Raw genomic sequence first — 19,460 nt, forward strand, 5'->3', positions numbered from 1 at the left:
TTTTTGTCATTCTCAAAAACGTTTGGGCACGACTGTACTCTCCTCAAATAGATAAGCAGTAGCCCCCAGCCTGTGGAACAGTCCCCCGCTTGCAGTTGAGAGCTGTTAATCGTTTTAAAATCCTGCTTAAAACACATCTTTTCTCATGTGCATGTTATTGCTCTTGAATACTGAAGCTGGCTTTGTCTTATCTATTTAAATTTGTATTATTATTTTTTTACGGATTTATGTCCTATGGTTTATTGTAAGAATGTGTGGTGTATATTAAGCATTTATGCTGTATAGTACATGCTGACCTGTCTTATAAATGTACAGCACTTTGGTCAACTGAAGTAGTTTTAAATGTGCTTTATAAATACATTTGATGATTGATTGATTGATTGATTGATTGATTGATTGATTGATTGATTGATTGATTGATTGATTGATTGATTGATTGATTGATTGATTGATTGGAGTACTGAATCGACATCGCTGTGAACATGGCCAAGTGCCCCTTGGCTCGAGAACTACTGTGCAAAGGAAGACAAGGTGAAAATATTTGCAGGTTTAACTGTGCAGGGTAGGTGTTTCTATTAAAGTGGCCATGAAAAATGGTGGTAGTAGCCTAGTGGGTAACACACTCGCCTGTGAACCAGAAGACCCAGGTTCAAATCCCGCTTACTACCATTGTGTCCCTGAGCAAGACACTCAACCCTACGTTGCTCCAGGGGGGACTGTCCCTGTACCTACTGATTTTAAGTCGCTCTGGATAAGGGCGTCGGATAAATGCTGAAAATGTAAATGTAAAACTCCAGGGACACCTACTGACCCCGCCCTTCGCGCTTCCCACGCGCCGACGTCACGCGCCTGCCGCCGTGACGTCAGAGCGGGAAGAAGTTGCGCCATGTTGAAAGTGCCGGAGAGCATCGCACGGAGCGGAGTAACGCGTGACAGTTTAAGTGAGCTTCCTCCGAGCGAAAAGACGAAGGGATTAAAGTGAAGCGGGAAAGTTTTTTTTGTTGTTTTTTTTGCCCTTTCCCCTCATCCAAGAGGAAAAAGAAAACCTCGACCTCCTCCCAGTTTCACCTGGTCTCCGCTTGTCTCTCAGGGAGAGATTTTTGCTGCCCGTGTACACGCCCAAGTCAGCGCGGTCGATTTGGCAGGAAAACGAGTCGAGGGTTCGGGTTCTTTTCACCGCAGGGAGTTGGCTCAGCATGGCGGGTAGTGTGATCTTAAATGTTTTCCACGTACACTTCTCCTGCTCACTTTTCACAACTACGCCTTTTCTTTCCGTTTCGTCTCTCAGCTCCGAAGCGGATAAAGGCGGCGCTAAGTTTTTTTTTGGTTTTTTTTTTTAGTCGTTTTCTAGCTTCATCTCGTGACTTTCTCCGTCTGTGAACCAGCGAACGCTGCAGATAAAAAAAAATCATATAAAATCCCAACGTCTCGGGTTCGTGCGTGCGGCCATTTGCCTGCTAGCGAGCTAACAGGCTAGTTAGCTAACAGGCTAATAGGAGCGTCCGAGTGAATGGGGATGGAGAGGAAGAGCCGAATGGCGCTTTCTGCAGGGCGCTTTTTTTTTTTAAATAAATCCAGGGACTCATTCTGTACGACTAATGCATGCAACACGACACATGCAACTAAATAAAGCGTCTGCTGTCGTGCGTAATTACGTAATTTGGAAGTGGTTTGGTCGCGCCAGTGAGTTAATTTTGTGAAGTTCTGTAGCACTTGGTGGGGTGAAGTAATGAAACTTGGTGTGATTTTTGAATTGTAATTCCTCCTCAGGAGCTGACGGTGGGCAGAGTGACACTCAGTGGTGCTTCTCTCAGGTCAAAGGTGCGATCGATTATGACATTGCTGAAGGTAAGATTCACTTCGAAGCACCCCAGGCCGAGCAGTATGTAGTATTTCTGACTAGAGTTTGCATCCCATCAGTTTTTTCGCCTTCACTTCACATTTTGTTTTCAGATACGTCAGCGAGATGAGTTACTCTTACCAGGAGCAGTGCTTGTACTCATATCCAGAAGGCACAGTCGCCACAGATACAAGCTATAACGTTTTTGCCCTCACAAGGATATCGCGCCATTATGATGCAATCTTTTTTTTTTCTGCACTGCATCGTCCAGGTCTACATTGATACAAAAGATTAATCTTCAACGCCCCTGATGCGTGCACAGAAAATGTCCCTTTGCTTCTTTTTTTTTTCCTGAAACTCACACGGGAGCCGTCCCAGGTCTTATTTTGCATAAGGTTAAATGCATACCAACCAGCGGTGTTTTTCCGCTCATGCCACCACACCTCAACAGAATGCAATTCTTTTCACTGCCAACAATTAAAACCTGTCACCTAGTTGTGCAATGCAGAGGAATGTGTCAAAGGATTGTAGGTGTAAAACTAATAATTGTGCCAAATTGGGATAGTTGTATGTTGGGGCTAAAAAAAAATTTCGTATAAAATGTTGCCATTTTCAGATTGTTCTCATATTGCGTTTTCTTGAAGATTTTTTTTTTTTTTTTTACATTAAGTTTGCTCCTGTTGAGACAGTTTGGTATACATGCTCTTGCTTGCTGTGTTCCACAATGCATGTTCAGAGTTGTGTGTGTGTATGTGTGCGCACGCACATACACACACTCTCTTTCACTGCCGCACCAGTGAATCAGCTCTGTGCTGTTCCTGTAACTGTATGGAACCGTGGTCTCCCCAGGACCGCGGGGATGGCGCTAGGCGGCAGTGCCAGCAGCAGAAACAGAGACATGGTTCTGTTAGGCTGAAAGGGTGGGAGGGTGCGGGGCAATGACTTGTCTTCTATGATTTGGGAGATGATAGCACAGTTACAGCAGGTGCTCTGAAAACAACATGTCCCTTCGCCCACAGACACCGGGGATGCAGGAGACTTTATCTAAATGTCCCTCCAGAATTGTGCATTTCATTGTTTTTGAAGATTGCGTGCGTGCCGTTCTGACTTACATCTGTGTGTGTGTGTTTCTGGTAGCCGACATCATATCCACTGTGGAGTTTAATCACTCGGGTGAGCTGCTAGCCACGGGAGATAAAGGTGGCCGGGTAGTGATCTTCCAGCAGGAGCCTGAGGTGAGAGCCGTATCAGTAGGGTAGATATCGAGTCAGGGCCTGTCTTTGGAAATGGCTGTTCTTGTACCGTACTGTATTCTACAGAATAAATGTTTGGGTTTTTTTGCATTTTTCTTTACAGAGCAAAAACAGTCCTCAGTGTCGGGGAGAGTACAACGTCTACAGCACATTTCAAAGCCATGAGCCCGAGTTCGACTACCTGAAAAGCTTGGAGATCGAAGAGAAGATTAACAAGATCTGTTGGCTTCCTCAAAAGAATGCAGCACATTTCCTCCTATCAACTAATGGTATGTCGAATGGCAGAACCTCATGCCTGTCATAGCAGTAATTGGTTTGGGAAACGGCGGTGTTCCAATACTGTAAAGTAAAGTCATCTTCTGGTTTCACGCTGTGGAAATTCCAGTTGACATTGACCCTAGCCCCCTCTGTTATATGGAAGTATGCCACATTTACCTAGCGTCAAGCACCCGTTGCATACTTGAGTGAGTTTTGCTTAGCAGCCATTAGATAAAATTTAGTAAGAATGTTAATTTATACTTTTTGTGAGAAATAATTCAATAAAATCCTTCTGTAGTAAAAGCCCCTAGTAAATTGTTAGCACTTGGTGATATGGCCTTAAATCTATATCACAATACAGTATATATAAAGCCACACATACAGTATTAAAAAGATAAAAAGCTATTTGCCCAGTTATTATTATATTGTTAATCACTTAGTCCAAACAAGCCATTTTAATTGTCCAGCACTATAGTTCCAGGTGGTAGTAGCCTAGTGGGTAACACACTCGCCTATGAACCAGAAGACTCGGGTTCAAATCCCACTTACTACCATTGTGTCCCTGAGCAGGGGGGGACTGTCCCTGTAACTACTGACTGTAAGTCACTCTGGATAAGGGCTCCTGATAAATACTGTAAATGTCCCCAGCTGACAGTTACATGCATTACTGAGGGGTAGTAATTGTAGGAAAGGGGTTCAGACTCTGGATTGTTTCCCAGTGCTGGTTCTTGTATATCTAAAACATGTGAATACTTTATGAAAACTTCTCGTAATGTGTGTTTGCTGACATAGAAAATCCATTGCCTTCTGCAGCAGCTCCCTCTTATGATTTTTTTGGGGGGATCCCCAGGTGTTCCCAGGCTAGCCGGTGGATCTAATCCTTCCAACATGTCCTGGGTCACCTTTGGGTTCAATTTGCATTTGAAAGTGTCTGGAATAGCTCCAAGGGATCGATGCCCAATACAGACATATGTTTATGTCCAAGTTGTTTACTTTGTATTAATTCTCTGACTTGCAGATAAAACCATAAAGCTGTGGAAAATTAGTGAACGGGATAGGAGACCTGAGGGCTACAACCTAAAGGAAGAAGATGGCACCCTCAGGAACCCCAATTCTGTCACCACGCTAAGGGTAACCGTCATTGTATAATAGTTATAAAAATTATTTTTATACTGGTGTTTATTGGACATTTCTTATCTGTAAACCAGCTTGTAGATTTAAAATTACTCTGCTCCTCAGATGTAGGGTTATCTACCACAGGTCCCTTTTTAAGGATTGGAGAGTTTTCTTTAAATGATTAATTTTATATTTTCACACCAAACATAGGCCCAAATATAAGACAACAGAACATTGTCAACTTTAATTAATACAGTTTTAATACAGTTACAGCCCACTGCACGCAATGAAATTTGTTCCCTGCATTTAACCAATCACCCTTGGTGAGCAGTGGGCAGCCATGACAGGCGCCCGGGGAGCAGTGTGTGGGGACGGTACCTTGTTCAAGGGGACCTAAGTGGCACCTTGGCGGTTCAGGATTTGATCCAACAACCTTTCAGTTATGAGTTCCTTCTTTAGCCACTATGCCATCACAGGCCACCATCTTAATGTTGTCTTAATGTAAGATGATTTTTTTTTTTTTTTTTAACATATTTTGAGAACAAATGTCACATGTTGGTCCGTGTGGTACATTCATGTGTGTAGCTGAAATGACAATTAAGCTCAACATGTTAGACAGTACATAAAGTGCACACATGCGACATCAACAAACTGGGTTACATATAAAGTGCCAAAAATTATGTAAACTACTAACAATCTGTCCATTCCAATTAATCCAAACAAAAGTCTTTTAACATTGCCACCTTTTTTTGTTTTGTTTTTTTTTAAATATAACTGTTCATAAAATGAATACAGACTTTTTTTCCGGAACCTTGTATCCAAGTTTATAACTCATTTTGAGAATAGCAGCTGTAGAACTGTTCAGTAATTTTGTACAATCGTCAGGTGCCCATCTTACAGCCCATGGACCTGATGGTGGAGGCCAGCCCACGACGGGTTTTTGCCAATGCCCACACCTACCATATCAACTCCATCTCAATCAACAGTGACAACGAAACATACCTGTCCGCTGATGACCTGCGCATCAACCTGTGGAACTTGGAGATTACAGACCGAAGCTTCAGTATCCTTTGCCTTCTTGTAGTTCATTGGGTGGGATTCTTCGTTTGACCTTTGAATAGGGATGTGAGTGAAATGGGACAAAATGTCATTAACACAATTCCTTTACTCTAATGCTTTATTACACTATAAATGTCAGGTTGCTAATATTCACATAAGTGTAGTGCTTGCAGCAGCCTAGTAACACACTTGCCTATGAAGCAGAAGAACAGTCACAGGCTCAAACTCCACTTACTACCATTGTGTCTCCAGGGGGGGACTGTCCCTGTAACTACTGATTGTTAGTCACTGGATAAACATTTACATACATTTACAGCATTTATCAGACGCCCTTATCCAGAGCGACTTACAATCAGTAGTTACAGGGACAGTCTCCCTGGAGCAACTTAGGGTTAAGTGTCTTGCTCAGGGACACAATGGTAGTAACTGGGATTCGAACCTGGGTCTTCTGGTTCATAGGCGAGTGTGTTACCCACTAGGCTACTAGCATAAACACATTTGCAAAAAGATTTTAAACAGATATATGGATCATAATATTAATTATAATAATAATATTACTTACTTTTAAAACTCATTGAGTATTTTTTTCTTTTTTGAAGAAAATTGTCTCCTTAATGCTTGTCTAAGATATTGTGGACATTAAGCCAGGCAATATGGAGGAGTTGACAGAGGTGATTACAGCTTCAGAGTTCCATCCCTACCAGTGTAGCACGTTTGTTTACAGCAGCAGCAAGGGATCAATCCGGCTGTGTGACATGAGAGCAGCAGCATTATGTGACCGACACTGCAAACGTGAGTGTCCTCATTTGGAATTTGGAATACATTTTGCTGTGTGGGTAGGAGTATGATTGTGAAATGTACTTTTTTCTAGTTTTTGAAGAGCAGGAGGACCCCAGCCAACGATCCTTCTTCTCGGAAATCATTTCCTCCATCTCAGACGTCAAGTTCAGTCACAGCGGTCGCTACATGATGACCCGGGACTACCTATCGGTCAAGATCTGGGACCTTAACATGGAGAAGCATCCAGTGGAGACTTTTCAGGTCCGTGCTCTTCTCTATGTAGATTAGTAAAATGAGTGACTTCATATTTCTTAATAAATGTAAGTCTAGGACCTTTTAAATAAATTACACCTCCATTTTCATAATCACTGGATCATGTGAATAACCGAATATAATGCAGAGAGCTATTTATGTGATTGTGTTAGTAAATGTATCCACCTCTAGGGGGAGCTGTGTGATACATTTTCAGAGCAGAATTTTTTTTTTTTTTTTTTTTTTTTTGCATTTACATTATGGAATGCATTGGGCATTTTTTATTATGAGCGGTTTGTAACCTTAATATCTCTGCTTCAGGTTCACGAATACCTCAGAAGTAAACTGTGCTCGCTGTATGAGAACGACTGCATTTTCGACAAGTTTGAGTGCTGCTGGAATGGGAATGACGGGTATGTCCAATGCTAGTAAGACCTGTGTCTTCAAGAAAAATTGAGCATAAAGAACTCAATCAGAAGTGTTTTGTGAAATTTGTATAACTTAAAGGGATATTTGGATTGAGTTTTAAATTAGTAAGTCAAGCAATAAAATTGATAGAACTGTGAAACATCACTATACTGAATCAGCACTCCAGGAACCCAGGGTGAACACCAGTGTTCACTGGTGTTGGGCCCGATTTTACTGAAATGTTGCACAACATTGCTCATATTGCTATATTAATATTCTAACCTTAATGGCAAAATGATTACCAGTACAACATAAATTACATTAAAACATTATGGGATGTTGCATAAACATGCAATATAATTTTTTCATACAGGTATGTTTTTGTGATACTTTAATCACAATAGTTTAGGTTCAGACAGCATGCTGCATGTTAGATTTCATGATTTGTAATGTCTTTGCCAGTCAGTTCCCAGATTTGAGTCACCAAAAGTGTCTTCACAGAAGTAGTCATTTGTTACAACCCAACCACCCAATAATTTTTACATTCCATATACCAGCATATGAACTTTAGGCCCTGTGCTTTCGTTGTGGGTCTTATCAGGCCAGTCTTAATCTGAACAGCCCAGAGTGCTTCTAGGCACGTGTGCTTAGTGACATGAGAGACAGTATTGGAAACAAACATGGAGACATGGCTCACTGCTGTATTATTTTACTTATATGCTTCCTAAACTGAGGACTGAAAGTAGAAGACATTTCGTTGTTCGTTATTTTTAAAGTATTCTTTTTTTTGTGTGTGTGTGTGTGTGTGTGTGTGTATTGATGTGTACTCTGACCATTTATTGTGGTTGAGAAAATTCCAGGTGTTAGGCAGATAATCCATAGATGATCTACATTGATTTCCAATGTTTTATCTGATTGGAAAACCAGCACGAACCAGCACATAGTGCCTTTTGCTATGAACGGAAACAGGGACGTGATCCTGTTTTACAACACTGCAAAAATGTATACAGTTGCTCTCATCTAAATGTTTTGCAATAATGACAATTATGATTGTACATTTTTACTTATTTTTGTCCATTTCCCCTCTGTCTCTGCTTTAGTGTGGTCATGACTGGATCGTACAACAACTTCTTCCGCATGTTCGAGTGCGGCAGCCGGCGTGACGTGACTCTGGAGGCGTCTCGCGAGAGCAGCAAGCCCCACATGGTGCTGAAGCCGCGGAAAGTGTGCGCCGGCGGTAAACGCAAGAAGGACGAGATAACTGTAGACAGCCTGGACTTCAGCAAAAAGATCCTGCACACAGCCTGGCACCCGAATGACAACGTCATTGCCGTGGCAACCACCAATAACCTGTATATTTTTCAGGACAAAGTGAACTAATGACAGTCTACATTTTAATGGTTTTATTAGAATCTTGTTTGAATGACCTGGACTGAACATTGATTTCTTCAATGCCTCTTCCTGCCAAGTCTGTCAGAAATGTCTTCCTGTCTCTGTCTATGTTGGTACCAAAACTTACCTACTGTTGTCCACTACAGCTATAAGGGGCTGGGGGGGTGGCCTTTCTGATTGGGCCTCCCAGAGGCACACTGTATTTTTGTAGTATTTTTTTTATTAAATATGTTCATTCTACAGTGCATTATTTTATTTTATTTTTTTTAAATAGTTCAATATCATATTTCACCTACTACCCCTTAAACGAAGCACCAGTACTTTCGTTTGACACTTCATCATGGCCTTGCATTCAATCGAATCCTGTGCCACTGTAACCCATATTCGGTGATCACAGTACGGGCCAGTACTTTACCTGATCCACCACGTGCAGGCTGTTACAGCCCTTCTGTCGGGTTGTGTTTGGTGTTATTTCAGAAGACTGTGGCTTTTGGCCTATGACCCGTGTTCTCATAATGGCCTGTCTTGGTGTTCTGTAAATAATGTATGAATAGATCAATTTATTACTTTAATACTTTGTACTAAACTTTGTAAATGTAGTTTGTTTTCATGAAAAGAAAATCTATATTTTTTTAAACCTTACTGAGCACACTGTTTATCCCACTGTAAACAAACTGCTTATCTGAAACCACTGGACTCAGTCGCATGACCTACAACGTGTGTTCAGAAGACATCATGTCAAACTCCTGTACTGGTTTCAACCGGAATGTTGGTCAATTTGAAGCTCATCTTGGCTGCGATTTGTGCGGTTTAAACTATTTGGATGTCTGTGCTTGCCACGTGATCAGCGCAGCACAATGAAATGTGTCCTCTGCTTTTGACCCATCACCCTTGGTGAGGAGTGGGCAGCCATGAAAGGTGCACAGGGAGCAGAGTGTGGGGACGGTACCTTGGTGGTTTGGGATTTGAACTTGTAACCTTTTGGCTACAAGTCTGCTTGAGGAACAAGGTCACAAGTGTTTTAATCGCTGGGTTTTTCATAGGCTGCTTTCTCAGGGGGACTTTCATGCTTGTGAAGGGTCTTTCAGCTGATTGAGAATAACTCAGGTTAATAAGAGTACCCAAATAATGACACTCGGAACCTTTGAATGTTTTCATTCTTAAGCACATTTAGTACAGTCGTATGCATGCTTGTTTAGTATCTAACAATGTTCACTATTTTTTTTTTCTGTTTAGCCCTAGAGCACTTTCTTGACAAAATCATGAACTTTACCTGAATTCTCTTAGTGGGTTTCATCTTTTAAGCCATTAATTGTAGGTATTAAATTAAAAAGCAATTCACATTTGAACCCAGTCACTGGGGACATACGTGACCATGTATTTTCCGGTGCCGATCTCAAGCTAAGATAAATTGGGACTGTTGCATCAGGAAGGGTATCCAATATAAAACCTCTGCCAGATCGGCATGGCCTAAATGGGAGGAGGAAAGCCTACATTTATATTTACAACATTTATCCAGATCAGCGGTTCCAGGGACAGCCCTCCCTTCCTGGAGACACTCAGAGTTACACAAGCTCAGGGACACAATGGTAGTAAGTGGGGTTTGAGCCTGTGACTGTTCTTCTGGTTCATAGGTGAGTGTGTAAATAGGCTGCTGCCAGCCCCACGCTTACGTGAATATCAGCAACCTTCTGACCTTGATAGTGTAATAAAGCATTAGATCAAGCATATTACGTTAATTACTTTTTTTGGTCTTGACCTATATCACTCACATTACTTGCTTGTGGTAGTAAGGAGGGTTTGAACTTGTGACTTTGCGCCTTCTGGTTCATATGTGAGTGTTACACACACTGTGGACACAGTGGCCCATACGAGAAAGGTTTTTTTTATAGGTCAAATAAAACCTTCCCGAGACAATGGTTTAAATGTGCTGTGTCTGTGTGTGTTACAAATTCAACCACTCAGTGAACTTTCTCTTTCAGACCTTGTAATAAACTTTGAAATCTATTATACTGCCTGTGATCCGCACAGCATAAATATTTATTTTATGGTGTTCAAACCTTCCCCTTGAACATTTGCACGCAGCGCTTCTCCGGAGGATTTGATGAAAAATAAAAGTTTTAATTCCGAGGCGGACGGGCGAGTGGATCCCCTCCCGATGACGTTTCAGTTCAGGTGGGGCCGTGGGTGCCGTGGGTGCGTTTGCGCACTCATGCTGACTGACGCTGGTGACTTGAGAGGCAACATGTCCACCGCTGCCGCCGCTCAGCAGAACAACAATGAAGAGCCGGGACTGAACGGTGCGTCTGCGCGCATTTCCCCTCCGCTCGGTGGTCGCTTTACGGTGGCGCGGGTCGAGACGCGCGAATAAAAACCACGACGCGCTTCGCTTTGCCGTTATGTAACGTCCATTGTTTTACTCGGTTCGGCGCTCGGAATTTCCTCCTTTCCCCGACGGGGAGGGGCCGGGGGCGGGGCTACGCGCTGTCACCGCCGGCGGCGCGCGATTTGGCCTCTCGCGATTGGTCCGTTGCTTGCATTTGGCTTTGACTGATGGGGCTTCGGCCAATCAGGTGCGCAAACGAATGTTCGCGTGTCATTTGGGGCGGGCGACACTGGTATCAAAACAAGGCGAGCAAGGAACTGGGGTAAAATGGAGACGGGGGCGGGGCAGAGTGTTTTTGGGGGAATAGCTTTCAACTCGGCGACGGCTTCAGTTTGGCGGGTGGCGAATGTGAACTGGGCGGTGGATCGGTGCGAGTTGTTAGTTGCACGTATCGACCCACGCCTGGTTATTCCTGGTGCACCCGGCGGCGTCTGCACGCTGAACAAAGGGCCGCGTTCTGCTGTAGTTGGGCGGTGTTGCAGGAATGCGATTGCAGGCAATTCACGGGGGTCCTGAATAACTGTCACGTAGAAAAACAATTATTGCGACGTGTGCATCTTATGTTTACAAAAGTAAATATTCTTTTCATTATTACTGACAAATATAATATTGTAAATAAATAAATAAATAAAGGGGGTGGGTGTATCTAACATGGCTGTGAATACATTAATAAATATTTGCTCAACCAAGAGGGAGAGCTGCACTCTATGTTTCACTAAATTCTATCGTCAAAAATGATGAAACATATTTGTCTGTGAGTGGCTGGATCGTGTTTCATTTTAATGTAATTTTAATCTTTACTTTATGGACGTAAGTTTTTGTCCTTCATTCATATATAAGTGGAACTGGGCATCACTGCTTCTTTACTCTCATTGGTTACTTGCATTGTATGTAACTGACTGTCCTCCTTACGAACGCTGTGAACATCTGATATGGAGCCCAGCTCGGTCCACTGATCCCTGACCAGGCAGGTCCCGGTCTGGAACCAAGAGGCTGTATTGTCTTCCTCCTCCTTGAGGGTGAAGAGGCGGGTTAGGGGTAGGTGGGGTGGGAGAGATTACATAATCGGCCTGCCTCCCTCTTCTCTGATCCTGGAGGCGAGGCGGGTTTCCGGCTGAGAGTCGGTAGCGTGTACGGAGAGCGCTGGTTGTTGTGTAACCCGAGCTGTTCGTCTTGATCAGTCACGAGGGCCTGGCTGTACGAACAGTGTGCACTGTGACGTTCGCAAGATGGGGGGTGGGGTGGGGGGCAATATGGATGAAATGGTTTGTTGGTTTGTGTGGCCTCCCTCCACCCCTCCTTTTTTTTCCTCTTCTTTTCTTTAAAAGTCACAATTGAACCCCAGACACTGCGGTGCGGTCTAAACAGCTAATAAAAAGAGGATGTGTGCAGGCGGCCTTTTGTTTATCAGCTCTGCAGTCTATGTCCCCGAGGTTTTTATTGTTTTAGTGCCTGGTGACAGCCGATGTCCCCATGCGGAAAAGCCAATGGAATGCTTCGCTGGGATACTGTCATAGCAACTATTCTGTGACTGTGGGCAAAGACAAAGAGTGTCAGCCTGGTTTAGTGTATTGCACAGGAAGGGTGAGGGGTGACGCTTGGGACACTGGCTCTTACTATTCGTTATAGATGGTAGTGGACAGTGCTCTATTAATTAAAACCATCCCATGTAAAATGCCAGACATCAACTCTTCATTATAAGGATTTGGACTATATGTCCAAATTGCTGTAAAACTTTAGATACATTAACTATACTTTTTTTTTTTAAAAGAGTTTCAATATGTGGTGTGCTGACTGTTTGGGACACTTTTTAGGCAGATGAATGGTTGTGATGTATATGAGTGTTTTTCTGCTAGAAGTGCAGATGTAGTGATCAGACAGTGGTAATAAATAACGAGACCAAGCGCAGGCATGCTTAATGTACATGAGACTGTCAGGGCCTTAGGATTGATGACGACTCCTTGCCCCATGGAAGGCAGCAGCTAATGTACTGAAAGGGTGCGGCACGCACCAACCCAGCGGTTGAGAAGTGGAAGAACTGTTGCATCGTGTTGCATCATCAGCTTCTGTAGTACTAGTTTGGATAGAGAGTTGTGTGGCAACCCATACTCATCCCATACCAATTAACTTTGTAACCAGTGGAAAAAAATCCTTCCAAATGCAAATAAAAATGTTATGAATAAATCAAAGCAAAAAAATAAAAAATAACTAGTGAGAAACTTGAAATTTTTAATCATGTGTTTCCAAAGAATGTGGACAGACATGACATTTTCATCTGATTAGCACTTTCCTTGTGTACCTCAGGGTCCTGGGTAGAACTGGAGATGAACGGTAACACAGGATCCTCCTCCCAGCTGCTCAGCCTCACCGTACCCATCTCCAGCCCAGGCAACGGGAACGAGGGCGAGACCGGGGCTCTTCCTCTACCTGTACAGCAGCAGCAGCAGCAGCAGCAGGAGGAGGAGGAGGAGGAGGAGGAGAGCCTGACTGGAGGCCTAGAGCACGTGCCGTCCTCTTCCTCCATCCACAACGGAGACATGGAGAAGATCCTGCTGGATGCCCAGCATGAGTCCAGCCCTAGCAGTTCCTCCTGTAACAGGTTGGGATCAGTGGCCAGAACTGAAGTCAGACAAGCCTGTCTAACTGTAGGTTAAAGCCCTATTCAGTACCCCTGTGTACTGGAGAGGAAACCATTGACTGTGTATATGGCTTCTTGGATCTAACAAGCTAACTATGGCAATTACATGTAAAAATAGCATATGGTGCATTTTAAGGACCCAATTTTAATGGTGCACATTTAAAGCTTAGCCCACAGGGCACGTTCACTGAAGTCGAACGATTTCACAGTTTTCAGCTTATGCTTTATCTGAAATGAATGCCCCGTTTGTCTGTATTTATTTAGGAGCAGCCAGAAGACTAAATTGATGTGGTGTTAGAGAAAATGCTTTTATTCATAAATACAGCTAAATGGTGTGTTTTTTTTTTCATAATGACGTGATTATGAGAGGCGATGACAGTGTACAGAAAGACATGGGGTTTCTTGGAATGCCTTGTCCTCTTATAGAAACCATTCCCACACAGAGGACAGCAGCTTTACTCAGCTATGCCATGATATGAGCTACGCTTTCAGCTACATGAACATCACTCCCAGTAGAACTCTATGAATCAACCCAGCTGATGCACAAGAGATCTGCACATGAGATTTTCCTTTGATTCATTTAGCTTGTTTTCATGTTGAACTCATTATGAACTTCTGATTTGCTTGTTTGCTCTACAGTCCTCCTAGACCTCACAGTCCTGATCAGGATGAAGGACAAATTACCTTTGATGTGGAAATGCCCAGTGGCAGAGAGGTATGTGTAATGCATCATTTCAAAAGTCTGAGGCTATGTAAAACTACCAAAACATATACCCAGGATTTCCAGCTACCGTTGTTGTTTACAACATTAAGAAAGACATTACATTTGTGATATTATTTTAATGGAACTGTCCCTAAACTGTCCTGGAGGGCACCAGTCCTGCACATCTTTGTGTTTACCTTCATTTAAAACCCCCGATTCAACTTTACTGTACTTGTTATTGCCCGGTGATATGAATCTGCTGTTCGTAATGAAGGTAAAAACAAAAATGTGCAGGACTGTACAATATACTTTACTGCTCAGCATAGAATCCGTGTCGAGAAATTAGACCCAATCCTGCCTTCTACAACAACAACAACAACAACCATTTATTTATATAGATATGTCTCAATGGGCTTAACAACCACTACAGAGGAAACCCCTCATACTGAGACCCTCTCTGGAGAAACTCACATGGAGAAAAAAATGGAAGAAACCTTGGGAAGGACTAATTCAGAGAAGGACCACCTTCCAGGGTAGCAAAAGTGTTACTGTTAACACTGGGTTAACAGGAGTCATGAGTATAGAAGTCCACTATTTCAAAGATTGTTCATGCTGATGATGCTCCGAGTCATGAGTTCATTTTTGGGTCTGTGGGACCCAGAGTTGTGGTGGGACCAGCAGTCCATATCCATGGTGGTCTCATCAGAGGTGGTCTGGGTGCTTGATTCAGTGCCAAACAGAAACAGCAGCAGAGGGTGGCATTGTACAACTGGTACAGATGTTATGGTGGTACATTAGTGTAACTGTGGCCCGGTACCCTAACTTGGACAGCCTAACTAAGGTAAACTGAATGCTGTCTATGTTTGACTAAGTGACTGCGTATTAAAGTGACTCTGTGTCTGGGATGAACAGAGTGAACAGATGTGTCTTCACGTATGGTCCTTGGTGGATTGTAAATAATTAAAAATAATTAAAAATAATAAAAAAAAAAATATTTACTTCATTAATATCAGCATACTGTTACCGATGTCCAAAATTGGTTCCAACATTTGATGCTGGCCCTAGGCCCAGCTGTGGATTCATGACTTCTGGTCCACATTTTCTGATCCACTGCTATCTCAAATAAATCTGTAGATGTGAGCAAAGGCCTTTGCTTCTTATGATTTTGCTTCTTATGTTATCCTGTCAAAATGAAAAGAAAAAAGTAGTCACACAGAAACTCTCGTGTTTACGGATTTTTCCCCTTTGTCTTATTCCCTGCCCTCCACAGTCAGAAGATGAAGGACAAAGTGCAGAGAAGGACCGAGAGGACGACATCCTGATGAACAAAGGGGCAGACTGGGTAGCAGACTGGTCCAGCAGGCCTGAGAATGTCCCGCCAAAGTGAGTCCCGGTCCTACAGGCCAAGCACAGTACAAGAGTCAAGGCACAGCCATCTCACACTGGCCTGTAGAGATTTTTTCATCATATCAGAGTTGGCCAGACCATCGAAGATCGTTCTTGTTTCTTGTCGTGCGTTAATCAGGCCATACATTGGTGTTGGCCTCAGCACTGATGTGATTTGTTTGCCGTTCCAGAGTTCTTTTCTTCTGTTTATCTTTAGTGTAACAGATTGAATCAGTGCCGGAGTGTAAAATATTTCCCCTGACCTTATTTCACGCACATTAAGATGAATTGAGCTTGTTTGTTTTGTCAGGGAGTTCCACTTCAGACACCCAAGACGCTCGGGGTCTCTCAGTATGCGGAAGACCGGCGCCATGAAGAAAGGCGGCGTCTTCTCTGCTGACTTCCTCAAAGTCTTCATCCCGTCTCTGCTGCTCTCCCATATTCTGGCCCTGGGCCTGGGGTGAGTGAGCGTGACACACATTACTTGCACAAATGTAAGACAAGTCAAAGCATAATAAAAATGACCAAATATCACGTTTTTTTGTCTTGAACCTAAAGGTAAGACCACTTTTAGAGACATAAAACGATTCACATATTCAGTCTTATACAGTATTATATAATCATTGATTTCTTTAAATGAAAGCTTTGACTGTAGTTAACCAGTACTTGTTAGTTAAAAACAGGATTTTTTTTGTTAGTATTGTGTTAATTAGTATTGTGCCACTGATTACTTTGAAACCTGTATTGTGGTTGGTTGAGGAGCATTTTAGTATTACAAATGTCCAGGGATGCCAGTGCTATGGCTACTAACAATAACCACCACATCGTGGATGGAATTGTCATTCATGGTGGAATATTAGTTTTGAATGTTTTTATTATTTGAACAGGACATAGGGCATATTAAATGTGCCTTAATTTTACAATTATTTTCGAGTGGCCTCAAATTTAGGCAATATAATGGCAATATAGACTTTTTAGAGCAAGTGGTACACCATGTTCCATGGGGTAATGTGAGTTCCTCTTGTCGTTCTCAGAGTCTACATTGGGAAGAGGCTGACCTCTCCTTCCACCAGCTCATTTTAAACCCAAAACCGAAAGCAGTGCCTGGAAGTCCTGAAGCAGCTGTGGCATCCACTTGTGTTGAAGCACCTCCACCCGTGTTACAAGTGCTCACTCTCTCTCTGCTGCACCCACATCCTCCCATCCCTCTTTCCTGCCATTCACTCGTCCGTGTACACCCTTTGTTATCACCAGCTCCTTGATCCAGCAATTCGAATTTTTGGGGTCTTCTTTCGGCTTTGTTTTGATATTTGTGTACCTATCGCTGTGGTTGCCTGTTGTAGGCCTCTCTGTTTGTTCGGCAGCCCAAGCTGCTGGTTTGCTTTTTTCTATGAACCAGGTCAGCTACGAGTCAAACCTGTGGATCCCGTCGTCCACACGACTGCCATCACCAGCACACTGCTGATCGCTCAGAACAGGCCGCCTGTCTCACACAGCGTGCTCTGGGTGGTACTCGGTCTTCTAAACGATTGCAAATGACCGGCAACAACGACTGATAGCTTTTTGCAATTAGCTGTTGGCAGAGGCCTAAAGTTCTTGGTTAGCTTTTTCGGTTTTCCACACAGACACCGTAGACGGAGAACGTTGTTTGCCGACAGCCGTTTGTGCTGCTTGCCAGCAGGTTGGTTCTTTATTCGCTCTCTCTCTCATCCACATCAAACCGAAGAGCCTATTTTTGGTCCCCCATTCGTCTCACGGCCCTCTATATTCTGCAAGTCACTGGGCGGAGGGGGTGATATTCCGAGTAGAATTTTATTTGATTTTTCTTTTTCCTTCTTCCGCCTCATGTTGAAATTAAGACCTTTGGGTTGTGCTTAAAAGCATCCCTGATGTGATAATTCTCCATGCAAGTGGTGTCTAATGGAAGTATTACCTTAACCCTCTTATGGGACCCCTTCCACCAGCTGAATGAGTGTTGGGTAGCTGTTAGCGGCTTAATACCGGGTTAGATTTGGCTAATTACATTTTGTCAGGAGGCTAGAATTGAGTAACCTTCAGAAGTGAGGCACGTATGGCCTTTTTTTTTTCTTGATGACCTGGTGGCATGATATAGATTTTTTTTTTTTTTTTTGGTGGGTAAAACAAATATGTAAATACGTTTCTATTTGTCATTATTGGTTTTAAATGGTACCTTTTAGGCTGCTTTTCAGTTTCCCGATATTGCGTTAAGAGCCTTAGTTTTGCATGCCTCAGACATTCACATAGCTGAGTATTGTCTTTAAGTGAAGAGAGGTAGCCATTGAGGAAACTATTTGATGCTGGTTCGTTGACGAGCACGGCCGCCTCTGTATACTGATTCATGAGAGGAAGGCCCTTGCTGTCGGCGCGAGGGATTGCATATGCCGTTGGCCCAAACGCATATCATTGTCGTACCTCAGGCACATGGCTCTTACCATGCCTGTTCAGTGCCAAAGGCATTTTATTTCTGACTCTAACATTTGCAGAGATGCCCTGCTATGTGAAAACACAGGTTCTTTTTTTTTAATTTGGTATCAAGCATCACCGTATGAGACTTACTTTCCTTGCTCTTCATAATGCAGGAAGCTTTTTTTTACGCACATAAAGGCATCCATGACATAAGCTATAGATAAATCGAAATATTATGTTTTAAACTATAACCACCAATCATTCCTGCTGCTTAGTAGATTTTGATCAATTGATACTATTGACAATTTAACTATTTAAAAAAAAAAAAAAAAAAAAAGCCCAATCTATTTTTTCCATCTATGACTGAATGCAATCCCATAAGCATGTAGAATCCCACCCTGATCTACTTTCATTTTAATACTCTGCTGTTGTTTTTTTTATTATTATTATTATTATTTTATTATGTGCCTCAAGCTTTGATTTGCACAGATCATGGCTCCCATTGCATGCATGCTTTTTGGCAGCTTCTGACTGGCTTCTGTTTAGGGACATTGAAGGGTGTAAGAACTGTGAATGACAATAAGCCGAGGTGTAGCTCCTAACAGTGAGATAAACTACATTCCCTGGGCTTCAGGGTCGAATCATTCAGTATATAAATATATGTTACGTACACTATAGGTTTTTCCCCTTCCTTTCTTATTTTTTTTTTCTGTCTTTCTTTCAAGTGAGTAGAAAGACTGTAAGGTGTAGGGCCGGGCCCTCATCACTATCTGCATGGCTGTGTTCTCTTTAAGCATCAGTAGTGATGGTGGCAATGTAGTTTCTTTTATTTTCCACATTTTGGGAACGAAAACTGACATTAAAATTCCTAATTGCAAACCGAGAGTTTTCAGCAAATTATTTTGTTTGGGCTTTCATTCTTTCTTTTTTACCCTTTTTTTTTCATTCATCATTCATCTCCATGTTTCAAATATATTTCTGTTCAGAAGGCATTCAACTTAATATAACCTTATCCTAAGATAAAGTGTAAAGTGTAGTGGTACACAAAAGCAAATGTGAAATGTGATTCATAGGAAATTTGTATGCTCTTTGCATAATGAAGGGCTGGTACCTTATACAGCCGTACAGTCCATTGGAATGGAATCTAATGGTCCGTCACTTTATACTTGATCAGTTAGGGAACCTCACGTATTTGTAACGTTCATCTGGCAGACTTGCGATATGTGCATCATCCACAGAACACTGGTAAATTAAAAAAAAAATCTTTCTAATGCTTGTATTTAAAAAAGGCCAATTCTGTTCTAATGGGAGTATGGTCCAATGGAAGGGTGAATACAGACTATTTGTGCTTGTGTGTATGTGTGAGAGTGTGTGGTTGCGTGCGCAGTGGCGTAAACGCATGACTGTTACGGTGGAGTACATTGTGAGGTGGTTTTATATCGGTGCTCTAAATTTTTTGCAGACAGGGAAGCATGTGCCCTGTTCTCGATGCATGAACAGGTATAGAGAACTGCATGGCACAGGAAGGCTGATCTATGTGCAAAAAAAAAAAAAAACTAAAT

The 19,460-nt window shown here is 42.6% G+C and overlaps 2 protein-coding genes across 5 annotated transcripts in view; both read left to right on the top strand.

Annotated features, from left to right (window-relative positions):
- Positions 1-870: 870 nt before the first annotated feature.
- On the top strand, positions 871-8,603 carry ppp2r2aa (protein phosphatase 2, regulatory subunit B, alpha a). Of its 3 annotated transcripts, none has more exons than XM_028996799.1 (10): positions 871-941; positions 1,771-1,848; positions 2,978-3,075; positions 3,197-3,362; positions 4,370-4,482; positions 5,353-5,530; positions 6,154-6,318; positions 6,398-6,567; positions 6,880-6,971; positions 8,067-8,603. In XM_028996799.1, exons 1-10 carry the CDS (start codon positions 887-889, stop codon positions 8,344-8,346), a joined length of 1,395 nt encoding a protein of 464 aa, XP_028852632.1. In that variant the 5' UTR covers positions 871-886; the 3' UTR covers positions 8,347-8,603. The 3 variants fall into 3 exon arrangements, with proteins under 3 accessions (XP_028852632.1, XP_028852633.1, XP_028852631.1); XM_028996800.1 differs by having other exon boundaries at positions 880-1,203; XM_028996798.1 differs by lacking the exon at positions 871-941 and adding an exon at positions 1,220-1,683.
- Positions 8,604-10,544: 1,941 nt separating this feature from the next.
- bnip3la (BCL2 interacting protein 3 like a) overlaps positions 10,545-19,460 on the top strand; it is a 9,597-nt gene continuing 681 nt past the window's right edge. Inside the window, exons 1-6 of one of the 2 annotated variants that reach the window (XR_003751308.1) lie at positions 10,545-10,658; positions 13,049-13,343; positions 14,022-14,097; positions 15,356-15,468; positions 15,782-15,931; positions 16,506-16,637. Coding sequence is in view for 1 of the 2 variants with exons in the window: in XM_028997023.1 (XP_028852856.1) it covers positions 10,571-10,658; positions 13,049-13,343; positions 14,022-14,097; positions 15,356-15,468; positions 15,782-15,931; positions 16,506-16,554 (771 nt within the window). In the remaining variant the exon portion in view is untranslated. Of the gene's footprint in view, positions 10,659-13,048; positions 13,344-14,021; positions 14,098-15,355; positions 15,469-15,781; positions 15,932-16,505 lie in introns of both variants that reach the window. The other variant, XM_028997023.1, reaches the window with a different exon arrangement.

This window comes from Denticeps clupeoides, chromosome 11, assembly GCF_900700375.1.
Source record: "Denticeps clupeoides chromosome 11, fDenClu1.1, whole genome shotgun sequence".
Lineage (NCBI taxonomy): Eukaryota > Metazoa > Chordata > Actinopteri > Clupeiformes > Denticipitidae > Denticeps > Denticeps clupeoides.